General features: G+C 39.2%; 2 protein-coding genes across 7 annotated transcripts in view; one reads left to right on the forward strand and one right to left on the reverse strand.

The window, feature by feature from the left end:
- The window catches only part of LOC125029139 (sulfotransferase 1A1-like), a 10323-nt gene extending 2054 nt beyond the window's left edge, over positions 1–8269 (forward strand). The window contains exons 2-8 of the mRNA XM_047618962.1: positions 3587–3776; positions 4385–4530; positions 5021–5234; positions 5418–5544; positions 5815–5981; positions 6413–6536; positions 7253–8269. Of these exons, the coding sequence (XP_047474918.1) occupies positions 3600–3776; positions 4385–4530; positions 5021–5234; positions 5418–5544; positions 5815–5981; positions 6413–6536; positions 7253–7356 (1059 nt within the window). The 5' untranslated portion in view covers positions 3587–3599 and the 3' untranslated portion in view covers positions 7357–8269. The remainder of the gene's footprint in view (positions 1–3586; positions 3777–4384; positions 4531–5020; positions 5235–5417; positions 5545–5814; positions 5982–6412; positions 6537–7252) is intronic.
- A 1263-nt stretch (positions 8270–9532) lies between these two features.
- The window catches only part of LOC125028538 (SIN3-HDAC complex-associated factor-like), a 64570-nt gene continuing 54102 nt past the window's right edge, over positions 9533–20000 (reverse strand). For all 6 annotated transcript variants that reach the window (XM_047617913.1, XM_047617909.1, XM_047617911.1 and 3 more), the window contains 4 exons: positions 14986–15139; positions 14713–14834; positions 13910–14170; positions 9533–13472 (listed from right to left, as the gene is read on the reverse strand). In XM_047617913.1, the coding sequence (XP_047473869.1) occupies positions 13130–13472; positions 13910–14170; positions 14713–14834; positions 14986–15139 (880 nt within the window). In that variant the 3' untranslated portion in view covers positions 9533–13129. The remainder of the gene's footprint in view (positions 13473–13909; positions 14171–14712; positions 14835–14985; positions 15140–20000) is intronic.

Here is a 20000-nt window from a genome sequence, read left to right on the forward strand (position 1 = left end):
AGATGTGTAAATAACGTTTGTGTAAAACACAACCAGTGCTGTACTCGAGTTCATTTCCTTTTGATCAGTATGAGACAAATGGCCAATGGATAACTTTTTTCGCTTTCCAGTTAAATCTCTATTAGTATTCATTTACCAAACTCCTTAATTATGTTTTCTCCCTTTAACAGAGCATAAAGTTCAATTTGATACTTGGACAAGAATATCCATGTATGCTGTGCAGATTCAGCCTCTTGTTATTCGGCAAAACTTAATCGACGGTGATATTAGAATTAATCTGTTCTTTACTAAAAAGAAACAAACATTTTCTCATATTTTCCCAAGAAGACAACGATAACTTTTTCTTATAGACAATTACATAGGATGTTTTGGCATTTCTTGGGTTTAGAAGTATTTGTAGGTCGGCAGTGGTCAGGATCCAAGGATGTATGAGGATCTGGAAGGTTCAGCCAGTATGTCATTCTATGCCACAGCGTTTCCTAACAGAGATGTCTCGGTACTTTGGAGTGCTGCGAGATGTCGTCAGGGAATTCATGGGAGATCAGTAGGCCTATTAATCTCACTGTTTCAGTTTCAGCATATAAACAGGGCACAAGGGTATGGTAATAAATTCCTCGGTGTTTAAATCAAAGGGAAATGCGTATTTCCAATGAAACAGCTTTCAGTGAACAGGAGTCGTGCATGATATATCCATCGGTTCATGTGAGAGCGAATGCATGCACTGTTTTCATCAGGACTGCCTATGATTCCTGACATGCATGCGCAGTCCCACATTCTTTACCTGATTGTTTATGGAAGAGAGAGAAAGCGATTAGCAAAGATATCTAATACTTTTCATGTTTGTGTGCCCTATTAAGATAAAAAGGTATGCCACCTATGAGTGCTTTACCTGTGCATCCTGTATGATACACAGGGGCATACAGAAGAGCGTTGCTGGATGCACCCCCCCCCCCCCCCACACACACACACAGGTTCTTTCCTTCGATATCATCATCATCATCATTTTGGGGCTAACGCCGGCAGGGGCGCATAGCCGCATCCACCTTTCGTTTCCACCTACGAGTGTCCCTCATGGCGAGCCGCCAGGCAGGGGCCCGGCCCATCTCTAGTTCCTCACGACAGGTTTGATCAATCTGCCCAAGCCACGATCTTCTCGGTCGTCCCACAGGCCTCCTCCACCCAGAGTTGTCTCGGACAGAGACAACCTGATGGGCAGGGTCATCCTGCGGGAGTCGAGCCAAGTGGCCATATAGCCTGAGTTGGCGATCACAGATTGTACAGTAACAGGTCCTGTACCGGTCTCACGTTGCAGCCGTTGGTTGGACACATGGTCCCGCCAACTGTACCCCATGATCCGGAGCAGGGATCTGTTACAAAAGGCATGAAGACGGGATTCCAGAGCACAAGATAGTGTCCAAGTTTCACTACCAGTATCAGGGCCTTGAAAACATGTAACTTTGTCCTTCTGCACAGGTGCCGGCATCTCCAAATACTCTTGTCAAGAGATTTCATGACCCCTGCTGCCAGGCCAATCCGTCTACTGACTTCGTGAACTGTACTACCGAGGTATATAAAGCTCTCTGTGACTTCGATGTTTTCACCGCAAGCACGTACCGACTGTACAGGGTCTCCTAGTAGGCCCCCAAAATCCTGGATCTTGGTCTTGGTCCAGGAGACCTCTAGCCCCAGGGGCTTTGCTTCATTGCTAAATGCATCAATGACTGCCACTAGGGTTTCCAGAGATTCAGAGAGAACGTCAACACCATCAGCAAAGTCAAGGTCTGTAACCTTGATATTGCCCAGAGTTTCTCCACAGTGACTTTGGACAGTAGCTCTACCCAGTATCCAATCCATGCAAGTGTTGAAAAGTGTTGGTGCAATAACACAGCCTTGCCTCACACCACACTTTACAGCACTTTCAGTGCCTGTATACAAGTTTGCTATTAGTCCAATAATCCTTGTTGGAATTCCTCTTAGCCTCAGGATCTCCCAGAGTGATTCGCAATGCACCGTGTCAAATGCCTTCTTGAGGTCGATGTAGGCTGCGAACAGACCACGTCCGAACTCACGACGGTGCTCTACAATGACTCGAAGCGCCAGGATGCGGGCTATTGTGGACTTACCAGGAGTGAATCCAGATTGCTCCGGCCTTTGCTGCATAAACAGGTGGTCTCTGATACGTCTCAGAAAGATGTGCGCGAGTACCTTGCCTGGTACACTGAGTAGTGTAATGCCTCGGTGATTGCTGCAGTCCCACCGATCCCCTTTCCCCTTCCAGAGAGGGATGACCACACCCCTCAACAGGTCAAGGGGAAAGGTACCAGTCTGCCAGATGGCAGACAGGACTGCATGTAAGCCCCTTGCCATAGGTTCTCCACCAGCCTTTAACAATTCAGCTGGGATGCCATAAACACCTGCTGCTTTGCCACTCTTCAGCTTGGAGATCGCCCTCCTGACTTCAGTCAGGGAGGGTGGATCCTCGCTGATGGGTGGGTCTGGCAGAGGAATCTCAACATTACCCGCATCCATGTTAACTGTTGGCAGATCAACCTTATACAACTGCTCAAAATACTCAGCCCAACGCACACGCTCCTCATCAGGATCTGAGATTATCTGGCCACTTGCTGAGCGGACTGCAGTCGTCTGTGAGGAGGGCTTGGAGTTCAGCTTTCTCAGGGCTTGGTAGGCAGGACGAAGGTCATTTACTAAGAAATGGCTTTTGACCTCCTCTGCAAGACTACTGATAAACTGTTCCTTATCCCTTCTCAACAGTGTTATGTCCTGCGCACCAGAGAGCGGTGCAAGGTGCGATCCCCTGACAGTCGAGCCGCACGACAAGCATCTGTGGCTTCCAGCGTCTCCTGCGAGATGGAATTCTGTCTTGCTTTTGGGCGTTCACCAATGGATTCCTGAGCTGCATCAAGCGTTTCACGCTTGAAGGTATCCCACATAAGAAAAGGGTCTGTCAGGCCCTCGAGTGCTGTGAGACGACCAGAGATAGCCTCGGCAAACCCCCGGGCACACTCGTCCTCCCTCAATCTGTTCAAATGAAACACCCTAGGGTGTTCATTTGGGCGACGGGGGGTTCTAAAGTAGACCCGGAGAGTAGCCACAACTAATCTATGATCAGTTCCACAGAACTCGGCGCTTCGATACACCCTGCAATTCTGGAGGATCCTCCACCGAGTGCTAACGAGGATGTGGTCGATCTCCTTGGCCACACTACCCGTACCGCTGTACCAAGTCCTTCGATATATTTCTTTCCTTTTCTGAAAAAGGGAGGAAATGAGCTCCTATGTTAGCAAAATAATGGACATAACTCCCGTCTCCCAATAAGGCTCATTAAGGACACCTCGGTGATAGAAGCCCGGTGAAAAATTTAGTCGACCTAATTATTTGGAAAGACTTGTTAATGGTAAAATTGAGTTAGAAACAGAAGTAACGCGAAAACGAGGGAAACGAATCAAATGAAAGTATTATGAAAGTGCATACAGTCATAGACTGGAGAAAGGCCTACTTGTTCTCACATATTATTATATAGAGTACACTCACTGCCAAGGTGAAGAACATTCAATATACGTTTTAGACAGACTGCGGATATGACCAGCATGGCGACTGAGAGCGGACACAAGCTGGTGAAGGTTCCGAAGCCAGAGCTGGAGAGACTGGGGAGGCACTTCACCCCTTGGGCGGATGGGCTGCTGCGCCTGTGCCCTGGCCACTGGCTGTTCCCGGGTGCCTTTGCGGAGACTGCCGACAAGATCTACAACTTCAAGGTTAGTGCACATGAGTATCTTTTAAAAATCTACGACGCACACGTATGTGCGTGTGCGCGCGCGTGTGTGTGTGTGTGTGTGTGTGTGTGTGTGTGTGTGTGTGTGTGTGTGTGTGTGTGTGTGTGTGTGTGTGTGTGTGTGTGTGTGTGTGCGTGTACGTGTGTGCGTGTGTGCGCGTGTGTGTGTGTGTGTGTGTGTGTGTGTGTGTGTGTGTGTGTGTGTGTGTGTGTGTGTGTGTGTGTGTGTGTGTGTGTGTGTACATATGTATGTATGTAAATATGTTCGAGGGATATAGTTTATTCATATGTTTCTCTATATTCAGATTTATAACACGGAAATAATTCCTTCGGCTTTTTTTTTGACTCATGCATACAATGCAAAATTTGACATTAAATCGAATTGCAGCAAAGGTTTCTTTTAGCAATTTGTACATACATTTACTTTATGCAAAGCTGCATTCCGGAATTACCTGCCAGTACATATGGCACGGCTATCAGGAGTACATGTACATGCAAAATACACTAGCAACCCAGTGCAGATAGCATGCATAGCATTCATATTGCACTAAATGCCATGCGAGAGTAAACGCAGCATAGTCGTGTCTACAGTGGAAGGAGGAAGACGTGGTGGTGACGGGCTTCCTGAAGACGGGCACCACGTGGCTTCAAGAGATCCTGTGGACTATGAGGAACAACTCGAACCTCGACCACCCACTCGCCAACACGCCTATCCTTGACCGAGTCCCGATCATTGAGTAAGTGGACGTTTTTCACGTACTTACACAATCACCCATCCAAAGGGAAGCACGATTAATTGGACAGAAATCAGGTGGCTGAACAGCAGCAGCTGGAGAAGGTGATTCTCCAGCTGCTGCTGCTCTCTCAACGGGACTAGAGTTTGTAGTTTATATTGTTGTCAAATACAAAATACAATTGCCACATTAACGGCAATTACAATTGGAAAAAATATGAAAATCCAAGTTAGAAACAATTTAAACTTTTAAAGGTGTGCAAGATATCTAAAATTCCATTGGTTTCATTCACTTAAAAGCTAGGTATTTGTAAATCCGGGAAAAACGTAATTAGGCTACAGTATACAATACACATAATATTCGCTGAGTCTGTTTTACATTAACGAAATCATGCCTTTGCTCTTTCTACTAACTGATGCTACCACTTCTACCACATTTCAGTATTGTTTTTTGAACGTGTTTTTAAAAAGACATATTTGCTTTCTTGGAACAGCACGGATATGTACATCAACCCAAAGGCCTTTCGTTTCGTAACACCGAGCCACCCACTGAAACCGATGCTGGATGACTTCAGGAGGAACTGTCCGGACGGGGAGGCCACGAACGGCATTTACATCCAGATGGCCGGGGTGCTGCCGGAGCCCAGGACCCTTAAGACCCATTATCCGTTCTCTGTTCTTCATCCGGACTTGCTTGAACACACTAAAGTAATTACAGTGAAGTAGCTAAAGTAACTATTATAAAGCAAATGTACACTTAAAGTCACTTGCATTGGAATTTACTCTCGTCTCAGGTCTTTTATCCAAATTCTGCGTGTTCAAATATAACGAAACTAGCAGATGCACAGTACTTTTGACCGGGATTGTAAGATAAGCGTATATATCTTTCAGTGTGTATACATCGCGAGGAACCCCAGAGATGTGGTCGTGTCACTGCACCACATGAGTCGCCTTTTCAAATACAACAATTTCACTGGCACTTTAGAGCAATTCGTTGATTACTTTATTGATGGAGACGGTAAGTTAACGTGCGTTTTCCAGAGTAGGATGTTAACCGTGCACACATACGGAGTGGTGTGATGTGGTGTTTGTGTGTGTGTGTATGTGTGTGTGTGTGTGTGTGTGTGTGTGTGTGTGTGTGTGTGTGTGTGTGTGTGTGTGTGTGTGTGTGTGTGTGTGTGTGTGTGTGTGTGTGTGTGTGTGTGTGTGTGTGTGTGTGTGTGTGTGTGTGCGTGTGTGTGTGTGTGTACATGCACATATAGTTTACATATATTCTTCGTTTTCACAGTGGTTCAAGGACCGTACTGGCTGCACGTGAAGGAGGCCTGGGAGCGGCGCAATCACCCCAACTTTCATTTTATTTTCTACGAAGATTTAAAGTCTGACGTTAAGAAAGAACTCTGGAGACTGAACGAATTTCTGTGTACCAACCTAACGGCGGAACAACTAGCCAATGTAATTCTTCTGTAGTCTGAAGTAATTTCACTAATTTTAATGTGGACATGATATGGCAAGTGTGATATTATCTGAGCTTGGGCCTTTAGCTTAATATTTAATGTTACTGGAGTTACCACATTTGTCTGTTCTCAGGCCTACAAAATTGCATTGTTACCCCCTCCCCCCTCCCTACTCCTTTCCAGAAACGACTTTAAGAAAAACTGGGAAGGAGAGGATCTTTCAATGTCGTTCTCAGTGAAGTAAAACTATCCCTCCTTGCCGTGGCTCGCTAGCTCGTTGACAAAAATATCCTTAAAAATGAGACAGTACAGCATCCATCCATCATATTTTCGTTTTCACTTCACGTTTTCTCAATCTTTTGTGAACTTTCCATTGCATGTTTGCCTTTACATCCTGATTAATTCTTATTTTTACACTGACTCATCCAGGTTGAACGTTATACCAGCTTTGGAGAGATGCAGTCGAGAAACAACTTCACCGACACCAAAAGGCCAGATAACCCTGGGGTCAAGAAAGAGGTCGAGGAAAAGGAAGGTGGTTTCTTTAGGAAAGGTAAGCATTCGAGTTTGGGACCGTTGGCGGTGCTGATTGCGCGCCTAGAGAGCTGCTTGTCTTTAACTTAGTTATTTGTATCATCCTTCAGTTTAGAATTAGCATTATTACTTCTTTTTTTCAAATATACCGGTAAACTTTGTTCCTAGAATACTTCTCTTCCAACTCCGTCTGTCTGTCTGTCTGCCTGTCTGGCCTTCTGTCTGTTTGACTGTCTCTCTCTCTCTCTCTCTCTCTCTCTCTCTCTCTCTCTCTCTCTCTCTCTCTCTCTCTCTCTCTCTCTCTCTCTCTCTCTCTCTCTCTCTCTCTCTCTCTCTCTCTCTCTCTCTCTCTCTCTCTCTCTCTCTCTCTCTCTCTCTCTCTCTCTCTCTCTCTCTCTCTCTCTCTCTCTCTCTCTCTCTCTCTCTCTCTCTCTCTCTCTCTCTCTCTCTCTCTCTCTCTCCATTAACTATAAGACAGAAGCTGCGCACACTGTCAGCGAGAAGGAGCAAACATCCAGCAACGCTTGGAACTGATTAATCGTAACTGCGTAAACTTCTATGAGAAAACTGAGTAAACAGTTTTAAAAAATCTTTCTTAGTAAACACCTGGACTACAAGGTTCCAGTGAAGAGAACCAACTTTCCTTCTAACTGCGTTGTCCCGCGCTCGCTCGCGGCCTAAGAAATAGGGTTCGAAGGCATAATGAAACGTCAACTAATGTACTCATCTCCTCAGGAGTCACCGGCAGCTGGACGAAAACTTTGACGCCAGACATGGTGGAAAAGATTGACAAGTGGACAAACGAGCATTTGAGTGAGATCCCGTTTAGATACAAATAAAAACGCCTTTTCTGCAAGATGTGCACCAGCGACTGTAGCTAAAGGACGGTCACACGAGCGTGTTTTCAATATATATATATATATATATATATATATATATATAAGGTCAATAGCGGCTTATTCAAACTCAAGCGATATGGTGGGACTTGGGGGCGAAGCCAACGATAAAGAAGTTTTTGGGTTCACAAAGCGATGCTTGTGGATTCCAGATCGGTTAATGGTAAAAGACAAATGTGTCAGACACCAAAGGTCATAAAGCATTATGATAAAGTATTGTGGCGAAAAGGGTAAGGACTAGTTAACGATTAGGATAAATGGACTGAAGTGGGGATGAAGAAGAGAAGGAAAAGGAAAAGAGAAGAAAAGACCATGCAAAATTAGTTGAGCCGAGGGCTGAGCTCACAGGCAGGGGTCGGAGATAACTTCAACTTTCCACTTCCCTCATTTTCCGAGTCCGTATAATCTACTATTTGGTCGTAATTAGAAACAGCCATTTGTATCGTTTGGAAATCGACCAGAAGGCGGGCATGGCAAGAGCGTCTGTAGTCTGCTATGAAAATAATACTCAACTACACAAATAATAATAATTTCGATTGATATAAGTTTCAAATAGACAATTTTTACGCGGTTTGTTATTGTCATACGGTTCATCCCGTGTGACCAGCAAGTTGGGAAGTCGCCCGCAGGGTAAAACATCAAATGGCGAATCATATCACTGACGGGTTGCTGAAAAAGAAAACGCTCGTGTGACCGTGCCTCAATAACACCATATGTGTGATATATGATTGATTGATATTTGGTAATCACATCTGAATAAATATTTCCCCTGTCGTAAGTCGTTTTATATACATTGCTTCGTAATACTCATCTCATATTTATCAACATCTGATATTTCATAGCCTTCAACTTGAAAATTGATTATGCCTCAGAAGCAAGATTTTTTTTTCATACACACACACACACATATAAACACAAACACACACACACACAAACACACAGACACACAAAGAGAAATGTGGCACAGCCTATTACGTGGACATGCAATGCAATATTCACTAAAGACTGAGCTGCAAGAGGAGACACAGGGTCACATCTGAGTAGTGAAACTGTTTCTTTAAGCCGAAGTTCCATCAACTTTATCAGATTTGTTTTAAAAAACAGCCTAGCTGTGCCAAATCCTTTGCAGCCGACGTGGAGCTACCCAATATGGCAGGCTGGGAGGATTACTTGAGATCATGGCTCCGAGTAGTAAGACCGTTTTGTATTTCATTAAAAACTGTTAGGTGCTTCTAATACTCAGTTATTTAGGGCGAGGGGTATGCAAATTTTGGACCCAAAATGATGACATTGGACTTCAAGCGGTATTGGTAGGTACTTCTGTTTGACAGCACTTTAGGTAAAGTTCTAAATGATCTGCGCTAGTTTTTTTTTTCAATAAATACGGGTGGCATGTCATATCCAAGTCATAGGTACTGCTCTCTTCCCTCACTTAAATGCATTTACAAATAAAGAACTTGTATATTTTTAGTGCTCCATGCAAAACAGAACATAAATTCATGTGCACCTTCCAACACCGTTTTCTAAAATGCAAGATTCCGACATTCTCGCCGTAACAGCTCTTTTGACCGATTTTCGTGATTATGATGTCATTGACCCGTTCGCTTGTGTATTATTAACATTTGAAGATATAAAACATGCATTTTGTCAACCAAAAAATGCAACCAATTTTGAAAAAATTCAAGTACAAATAACGACTAAATGCCTAGCCAGTTTTTGTTTACCTCATTATATAAGTTCTGGAAGAGTGAAAATGCTAAAATATTTTCTTTTCTGCTTCAGATGTCTTTCAATATGTGAAATTATCAATAAAAAAATCATTGGATTTGTTGCAGTTCCCTTCTCAAGCATTTTGCATATTCCTGATATTAAATCCATTTGTAGGACAACATTTACAGGCGTCTCCTCACCAATTGTTGATTTTGTATGCTCTGTGTGAGGTTGTTTCTGTGATTGATTAATAGCAATACCAATTATCATGCCGGAACCAAAGTGCTATTGCTTTAAATTGGTTGAATAAAGGAGGCTTCTCTGGATGTTTCTAAATGTTCACTGTGAATTTTGAGTTAATTCAAAATAATAGTAACATACTAAGGTAAACCATAAAATTAACACAAAATAGTTGACAATACTTTATTGTACTGAACTTGTAAAGGATAACTACATTCACAACTACAGAAACATTAAATAAGTGAACAGAGAAATGGACACACTTCTTAAGCTCAAATTATTAAGCTTATTTGTGGATCATCTGTCATTATACAAAACAATTTCATAACAAAGGAGAACCTTTTCTCTGACTGTCCTTTGACCATCCGTACAAACCCACGAGGAACCGGGCGACTATAAAAGCAAAAAATTGTTCACAGCTCCAAGGTATGGTTATCACATCAGGTCCAATAGTGACACTTGAATGAGCTAACACATTCATCACATCCTCAACATCAGACATTCATTTTGCTTGTGATCAACGCTTAAACTGTTGATCGCCCTGACTCCTCCCAGGTACTTGTGAGATGCAGTAGGAAACATGCTGCAGCTGTTTACTTAAAGAAAGTGCTCTAGTTCATCAACAGGCCTTTAAAAAATAAATAATTTAAATACAACCTAAAGCAGCACTTTTATATATATATATATGTACTGTAAAACGATATCATACATCATATATCACAATATCAAAATGTATTTATTCACATCTCATTAGATAAATATCCCAAGAAAGAGTATTGGTAACAAAGAGCACTGTTGCATGAATTATAGCACTTTATACAGTTGCAGTTTCATTTGTGCTTATACCATGATCATGACAAGGCAGACAGACTTCAGGGACACTAAACTCCATCCCAGATCTGGTCCCACCCCCAAGTCTAACCACACATTTGTAACAGCATAGCCCATTTACCTGCCAAATCTTGACTGGGGCAGGTTTGCTGCACCACGCTGTATAATGCAATACATAAATAGAAACAAAAGAAAGGGGAAGTGATTAACTCTCTAACAGCTGCAGAAACTAACAAGGGCACCATAACAAGTGTTGCAAGATAAATTAACTGTGTGGTTAGCATCAAGGGGGTGGAAGCATATGCCTGCACACATGCCACAGGCATATGCTGTGTGACTTCAGCCTGTCACGTTGCAATTAACCCACTTAAGTAGTATACCTGAATTAAATTAGATAATAAATAATAATTATAATAAATCAGAAATGCAATGGTCATTGACACCATGAGGTATCAGGTCCATACCTATTGGAAATATTTATGAAGGGATATTAATATTATTATACACTTAACAATCTTTGGAATGCAATGCATGTATAATTTTTTTTTTCCCCGATTGCATTTTTTATACAAAACATGCCTCTAATCTCACTTGTCTTAAATATTCTTTAATATTGAAAAAAATCACAGTCTTTGGGAGAGTTTTGGCTCCTAGGGCTGAAAATATTTGTCTGTGTAATTACTGGAATTCATTCTTAGAAATGCTTGTGGCTTGTCACATACAAGAACCTACTTTCATAAAGATGTATAGCAACAAGGAAAAGAAGATATTATTCTTTCTCACTCAATTAACACATCAATCAGATTATAAAATACTTGACATCAACCATATATCAATGTATGGCTCCCTGAATTTAGGTTTTGGTATGTGCTCTTATTTCTGGGGGCAAGAAATTTGTATCCATAAAAAATTATAAAAAAGACCAACTATCTAAAACAGCCATAACAATGAGCATTTCACTAACAGAGATCCACAAGCATATTCCAGTATTACACCTAGGGTTTCCATAGCTTTGCATTGATTCCTTGGACGATCCTCATAAGTAAAACAGGTGCTGGGACCAACTCGGTGCCAGACATCACATTCCAGTGTGCCTGTTCCATTCATGCGGACGTCCGTACATACGCATCAACAAAACTCTGTTCTCCTTCTAGTAACTATCCATGATGCTAGAGATTCATATTGCAGCGAGCATCAGGACAGCACCGCTCATGTGTGCTAACAAGCGCATAGTGTGGCAATAAAGAGTAGAAAAAAAAAGAAAGAAAAGAAAGAAAAAAGCAGAGGAAAAAAATTGTACCTTGTAATACTGAGGGCCATCTGTTCGATTTTTTTTTTAATTTTTTATATTTTTTATCAAGTCCTTAACATTAAAAATGTTTGAAGACTAGATTCAGGTTTGGGAATAATTCATTTGAATTTGCAATATGGCAGGCAAGTCGGTTTCACCATCATCTGGCTCCATTTCAGAATAAAAACTTGTAAAAAAACAGGTTGAGCACATTATGCATATATGAAAAATTGTTTAAAAATATTTAATATTCAATTAGCTAAAAATACTTACTTTATGCTTTATATATTAAAAATTGAATCTCTACTTAGTAGAAATTCTGAAGATAACTGTATTCATATTTCAGTAACAAAACAAAGATGGGAGCAGTTGAACAAGAAAAAGGATTTTGTACTTGCCTCGCCTCCAAAACAAGAGGAAAAGAGGGAACACATAGCAATGAGTGCAATTGGCTGACAGTTGATAAAAAGGAGGCCTGAAGCAGGCTCTTATTGTCTTGCTCTAGTCATACAATTTAGCTGCATTAAACAATGCTGCAGGTCACTTTTATCAAAATGATGTAAAATTACAAAATATCATATTTCGTGTCTTTGACACGAATGTCGGCCTTTACACATTTCAGCACAGAAATAATGTAATTATTTGTGCAAAGACAGCTTTTACAAGTATCACTAATGTGTCTGGGAAGCACACTTCTATTTCCATACTGTCTTCCCACTTTGAACATCAAAGTCATGTAGTATACAAGTTAGCTGTGCACTTGCTGGTCCCTTTTGGAAGAGCTGGATGTTGGTAAAGAATAAAGGACAAAGGAACGATGGTGGCAGACCCTGTATAATGGAGGGAGGAGGCTATGTTGAGATGAGAGACCGGAGCCAGTGACTGGTGGACTGAGCACATGAGCCTTGTGACCTGAGGACAAGAGGCAGCTGCGCCCACTCCCTGATATGGAGATCCTAGAACCGTCCCACTGCACCTAACTGTCATCAGTGGCAGCAGCAGCACCATGCACAGCACCGGAATATAATACCTCCTGCAACTCATGTACCATATGTTTCCAGCAATTTTTAAAGCTTCCATGAAAGTTGTTTGAGGTTTTATTCCTACAACTGAGCTGAAAAACCTGCACACAAATATTACATATGTTGTACTGGTGTTCTACAATATAAAAACTGAATACTTTCATCCAAGTTCACATGTATATCCTAATCTTGTAAAAAGGCTTATGGCATAAAAAATAGCATTTGTAAAATATGGTTTTGTATTCATGCATTTTCTGAAATTCAGTTTTTATAGAGCAGAACTGGTTGACTGCTTGCAATAGTGGACAAAGTATGTGGTGCAGTAAGACGAGTATTGCCATGATACAGATTGTCATAACAAGACTTTATAAAGAGTTAGGAGGGGCTGCAGCCTAGCTCTGTGCCAAATAATAAAAAACTATTTTTTTTTTTTTTTTTCAAAATTTATCTATCAACCCTGAAAAATACAAGTCTTGGACCCATGAATAATAAATAAAAATTCAGAACACACTAATATTGATCATGGAAATTTTGTCATATCTAAATAATAAAAAAGGTACGAATCTACCGACAATTAAATAGGTAGTTAGTCATAATTTTTGCACACTAATTAACACTATAGTTAACTTGCTAGTCCTGCTGATAAATGAGGCAAAAGCGGGGCTGAGGGAGAATTTGTTGCTGATGAGTAATATGGCTCATCTAATCGCTCGTCCAACGAGTCAGAGTCTTGATAATCATCATCTTCATTCATATTGGCTTCAGACATCATTTCTAATATCTCATCATCATAGTGGCTGCCACCATCAGAGGCTCCTGAAGAAGCAAGAGGTGTGGAGGCTGGTGTTGGTGCAGGGGAGGACTCCAGAGACTTTATCCGACAAGAACAGGGTTGGAAAAAGCGAGGATCTATGAGGACCTCTCCGCAATCTCCTCTGAATATGAGGCCACAGCATACCTTTTCTCTGAAATGGCAAATAATATAATCAAGATACTTCTACTAACAATAGTTGGTAAAATAACAAGGTTTGTAAGGATTCCTCAACTATGGCACTAAAAAAAATATAGGTTTCTGCTCCTGAAACTGGAAGAGAAAAAATTTTGGGCACAGTTGGGAGGTAAATTCACCCCTTAATGACGGGTCACCTCTATAGACGTGAAAACAAACTACTCGAAATGTGGCATGTGGCTATACTCTGCGGCAGCGTGCCGAGGCAGTGATTCGGCTTGATGTACTGAACTCCCGCGCTCAAAGTCAGCACGTTGCCATTGATTGCCAGAGCGTAGTTTTTTTGTTTTTTTTTAGTTTTCTTCACCCGTCACCAAGGGGTTAATTCTACATTCTGACCAGTTTATATAATCTTTTGAGTAAATTAAAAATAACATGATCTTTAGTACTTACTGCTTCCAGTATGACAAATCTACGAAACTGCTGAGCTGAAACTGAGAAGGGTTCTGCTTCTTCCTTTTGGCAGCTCCTGTAAGTAATGTCCGGTCCTGGGAATCTGCATCATCTTCTGAAGGGTAAGGTGACGGGTATGGGGAGGGTGCCAGAGAGCCTGGCACTGAGGGACCTGATCCTTCACTTAATCTCTCATCTCCAACTGTGACATCATCACTCAATGCTCCAGGAGAACCTTCTCGTCCTACTTTCCGAACGTACCTGTTGAAAGACAAAATATTTACCATTCATAGTCTAGGATTTTATAATCAAGTAGTATATATATATATATAAAAAACTAATATATCTAATTACTCAAAAGTATTTCCCTGTGTATAAAGCATGCTTTATCACAAAAAAACAAAACAAAAAAAAAAAAAAAAAAACAGGGCAAAGACAACCTGGGGGACCAAGAAGAAGCCGGTCTGATATCCCTTACGTCTTACTGACCTTTGAATGTATTTAGCCTCTGCACAACTCCAAATATCATAACACTTGACAATCTAGATTCCATAGTCTAAAACTAGAAGAACATTTACCTCATAACAGTTGGTTTAGTTCTCTTGTTCATTAGCTCTTTAATTACTTTAATTGTATTTAGAATTACAATAAATTAAAAAAAAAAAAAAAAATTAAAATAAAAACAGGGTGCAGCTTGTATGCCAGGAAATGTTTGATATTTCCAAATTTCACTTTAATAAACTGAAAATCTGTTACTAGAAACTCGGTGGTATTTTAACAAATGTAAAATCTAGTGATTTTACCTGTGTTTTTTCTTTATCTTCTCTTTGACTGGTTTATCTGGATTTAAAGGGTTCTTCTTCAGCTTCTTGCTCTTGAATTTTGTGAGGGACTTTGTACCTGGTCCAGCTCTAGCATCAACAACCTGTAATATGAATTTTAGGATGATTAAGAGTACATACAGTACAGACATATACAAACCAATTATGTGAAAATTGTTAAATCTGATGATTTGGTAATCATATTCATTTGTTGGTTCAACGGAGGATGATAGCACAGAGCATGTGAAAACTTACATGATGCCAATTGCGGTCTGTTCCCTTTGGCAGCTTCTTCCAGCGTTTGACTAGGAGAACACATGCATTGCAAATCTCCCCTGACCTTCTCTCTTTCAAGTTAAAACACTCTACAAAGTCATCTTCATATTTCTTAGAGTCTGTAAACCGTGAACTGCAAAGAGAAACAAGTAAAAATTAGGACATAAAAAAAATTTAATGAAAAAAATAATTCATCTTTTCCAGAACAAACAAACAAACAAACACACACACACTAATATTTATGTTAAAGGTACATAAAAAGAATGAATTCACTATTTGTTGTTACACAATAACACTTTTGCATTTCGCAAAGCATCTCACATCCCTACTCATAAATTCAATCAATTAATCCCTACAATCTGGATGACATGACTTTCAGGTCATGAAAGAATTTGGCTTGAGGGGCAGGTGCTGTGAACATTCCATCATGGGAAAATTTGGCTGTCGGCCTGGTGACGTGAACTTGCTGTTGTGAGCATTTTGGCTGAAGGCCGGGATGATGGGAATGACTCGCCACAAATACACAAAGCTTTTGGAGGCTGATTAGACTGATTTGGTGATAAGGAAAGGGCTTTTGCATTATTTCCATTGATAAACGTGTGGAATGGACTGTCCATGAGCCATGACTGAAAGAGCTCTGGTTCCAGGGAGGGTGCTATTTCCATGATCCCAATCCTATTCCTGGCTGCCATGATTAGCATGATGTATTGAAGCAAAATTATTCAAAAAGGAATAAAAAAAAAAAAAAAATAGTAATAAGTTATTTACTATCATTTTTACTGCACCAAGTTATGGATTACCAAGAGATTATATAGAGTTTGTGCTAGGAAAAAAGTCTATTGCCATCTGGATGACGAAGAGAGACATTGGAAAATGGCATAAAAGCTAAAAACACTTAAGCAGAAAAAGAGAAAATAGCACAGTAAAGGGAGTCTTGTCACTGCACAAGTGTCCATTTGCAGTTGACCAGTGTCCGCTCACCTCAAGACAATCAAATAAAAAATATAAACTAAAGCAAACTAAACTTCTCTGAACCTATATTCTCTTAATAAAAACCTAAAGGTAAGATAACATAATAGCAATGATGATCCACATTAATAGGGAATATAATTTAACAATCTTGATTATAACAATAACTACTCACATCCTTTAAGATGGTAAAGAGAGATGGAAAGAGGCTGAGAAAACCTTGTCTATGTTTAAAAGTAAAAATGTGCAGTATAGGACAACATTTTTGAACATTTCCTACTTAACTTTTGACAATCTGACCCCCCCCCCCCCCTCCCTTAAAAGCATGAACCCAAATTCCGTAACAAAGGCATGACCCTGACCTTCCATTACTGTAATTTCCTGGTAGTTGTATCTGAGATGAAAAGAAAGAACAAAAGTCTAAACTTATTTGTTCTCTCTCTCTTTAATTATCCATAAAGCTCTTCATCCTTTCCTTAATCAATAAAAAAAAAGAAACACTACAAAATCTCAATTTCTCTGTCCTTGCTTGAATAACAATTTTCAATGTAGCTGGAAATGCTCATATTTTAATCAGATATTCATAGAAAGGGGCGGGAGAGCTATTTTTCACTTTTGCAAAGAAATGACAAAACTGGGAAAGCAGAATGAACACAAGCTGACATTATAGAGAATTTGTAGTGTGCAATTTTTGTCAATTCTGCTTACTGAATAACAAATTATGGTAAAGGAAATGGGAGCGGGGAGGGATTATTTTTCTCTTAATATGTTTACCTTCATAGGTATAAAAAAAACAATGAAAGAAGACATTTGTAATCAGACATTTTATTACCTGGCTGAAATTCATAAACTATCAAGTTGAATTTTAGTCCAATAATGAATGGATTAAATTTTCTTTAAAACTACACAAAATTGTAATAAGAAATAAGCCAACTCACTCCAGGTCATGCCCCAACATTATCTCTAAAAAGTCCCACTTACTGTTATAAAAATCTAAGCATTGACTTTAGCAGCACACTAGCTGATAAGGATAACTATGCCCCATTCCTTGAATTTTAAGTGGTTTTTATTCTAATGCTATATTAACCCATTGGATATGGATGCTTCATGCCATCAAGTGGCCCAAAATACAGGCATTAGGCATGCGTGAGCGGACACACTGATGGATTTGCAGCTTGTATGACAAGCATGTGCAAACATCCATGCACAGTAGCAAGACTCCATGCCTCCCCTTTGCTATGATATTTTCTCTTTTTCTGCAAAAGCATTTTAGGCAGATGAATTTATTGGTCATTTGAACTGCTTTATCCAGACGGTAACAGATGGCTTTCCTTGCACAGACTCCATATCATCTCTCTAGGTAATACAATAGTCAGTGTAATGATAATGATAATGATAATGATAATGATAATGATAATGTTAATGTTAATGTTAATGTTAATGTTAATGTTAATGTTAATGTTAATGTTAATGTTAATGTTAATGTTAATGTTAATGTTAATGTTAATGTTAATGTTAATGTTAATGTAAATGTTAAATGTTAAATGTTAAATGTTAAATGTTAAATGTTAAATGTTAAATGTTAAATGTTAAATGATAAATGATAAATGATAAATGATAAATGATAAATGATAAATGATAAATGATAAATGATAAATGATAAATAATAATAATAATAATAATAATAATAATAATAATAATATTTTGTTAATGGTCTTTTTTTTTTTTTTTTTTTTTTTTAAATAATATTAAAGATTCTGTAATATAACCTGTACCACCAGTCATAGGATCTTGAGCATGGAAATAGCATCCTCCCTGGAGCTGGTGCTTTTCCAGTTTTGGCTCACAGACAATATATTTCACACTCATTTATTGATGGAAATAATACAAAATGCCCCTTCCTAAATGCCAAAAGAAGTCTAATTACCCTCCATTGTGCACTCATGGAGTTCAGCCGAAATGCTCACGATGGCAATTTCAAATCTTTCCACCAAATTCCCTACAAAGGCATGTTCATGTCGCCCACCCCTCAAGGCAACTTTTTCATGACGTGGTCATGTAATCTGGACCATAGGGGTTAAAATCAATACTGTTATAACTATTATCGACATTACAATTATTATAAAGTTATCAAAATAATATTTCTGAAAATCAAGGAAAGCGATAAACACATGGAGTTAGTAGGACTAGTAAATGATTACTAGTACTTGCATAAACACAAATTAAAACTACAGTGGATAAGGCATGTATCTCATGCCATATCAGCACTTATTGTCTATTCTTAACCCAATGCCACCAAGAAAATGCTGTGCTCTTTATGTTTATTTATTAATTTATATATATATATATATTTTTTTTTTGTGTGTGTGTGTGTGTGTGTGTGTGAAATGTCTGCATACAGATGACTCAAAGGAGTCAATTAGTAGACCTTGTAGCCTTAGCTGATTTCACCTTTCCTTGAATTGGCAGGGATTTTTTTTTTTAATGCAATGAATATCGATGGTTATTTTTATTAGACATTATAATTACTATAATGTTATAGACATTAGTAACAGCAAAAGATGATGTAATATATTTTCAAAAATCAAGGAAAAGGGTAAAGAGGTGAGACAGCAGTACACATCATTGGCTCATTGGTACAAGTGTAGCCATCTACAATTAATAAAGGAAACTCACAGTGAGCATGGCATGTGCATACATGCCATGACTGCCAGATTTGGGTTAAGGGCAGTAAGTAAAGGTAAAACCACAATCACATGTGTAAATATACAAGCCAAGTTAATGTACATAACTATTTTTTTCAGGCTTCTAAGCCAGCATATAGTGGAACACTTTATGGTGGATGGTCAAAAGAAGCATTTGCTTGGTCTCAAAAATACAATTATGGTAAGAAAACCCTCGTTTGAAGGGGAGTTGCACTTACATAATACTTTTTGTACAGATTCTCAGTTGTCTAACTTTTAAAACAAAATATCTCACCAGATATTTCCTTAAGAACTTTCATTTTGCAAGGAACAGATATAGAAGGCAAGAGCAGAAGCAAACACTAATCATTTTTATTAATAAAAAATGTCACAATTAAGACTGATATTCCTAAATAATATCACAATCAATCACTCCTTGCAACTATACACACACACACACACAAAAGATTGTCACAAATGTAAATTTCTTCATATTAAGATGACACTTATTCAAAATAATTAGATTGGTAATCATACTTACTGTATGACTGCTCTTTACCATATAATTTTCACATGACTGCCAGGTAACACAGCATAATGTTGATGCATTATTGATTTAGATATTTAATCTTTCAAGGATGTATATGTTTTGTAAACCATTTATGGTTGGGTTATGGTAAGTTACTTCTAATTATACATAATGGTTAAACTTTTCTTCTGAATTCCAATGATTTTCCAGTGACCTGGTGTGATTTGATTGGTCATGTGGGAATATAAAATTGAGAATTACCTAAACTAAGTTACTTTCTCAAAATAGATCATTTGGTTAAACCATTAGACGGTGGAGGGAAAACACATTATGAGATATTAACCCCTACAATCAGGATTATGTGACCATCATGTGTTGAGGGACAGGCAACATTAACATGCCTTCATGAGGAAAATTTGGCTGTGAGCATGGATGACACAAACTTGCCATCGTTAGCATTTCGGCTGAAATGGTAACCCTCCAAAGCTCTTGGAGGGTGATTTAGACTAATTTGGTGTTTAGGAAGGGGCTTTAGCATTATTTCGTGTGAGCCTGGAAGAGTGCTTGCTCCAGGGAGGATGCTATTTTCATGCTCAAGATTCTATTCCTGATATTTTCTCATGGATATATCAATATCATAAAAATATTAATCTTTTTCCTTTCTAATACAGATATAGAGAATATGAGAATATGAGAGAGAGAGAATATGAGAATATGAGAGAGAGAGAGAATATGAGAGAATATGAGAGAGAGAGAATATGAGAGAATATGAGAGAGAGAGAGAGAGAATATGAGAGAAAGAGAGAGAGAGA

The sequence above is a fragment of the Penaeus chinensis genome, chromosome 9, assembly GCF_019202785.1.
Source record: "Penaeus chinensis breed Huanghai No. 1 chromosome 9, ASM1920278v2, whole genome shotgun sequence".
Lineage (NCBI taxonomy): Eukaryota > Metazoa > Arthropoda > Malacostraca > Decapoda > Penaeidae > Penaeus > Penaeus chinensis.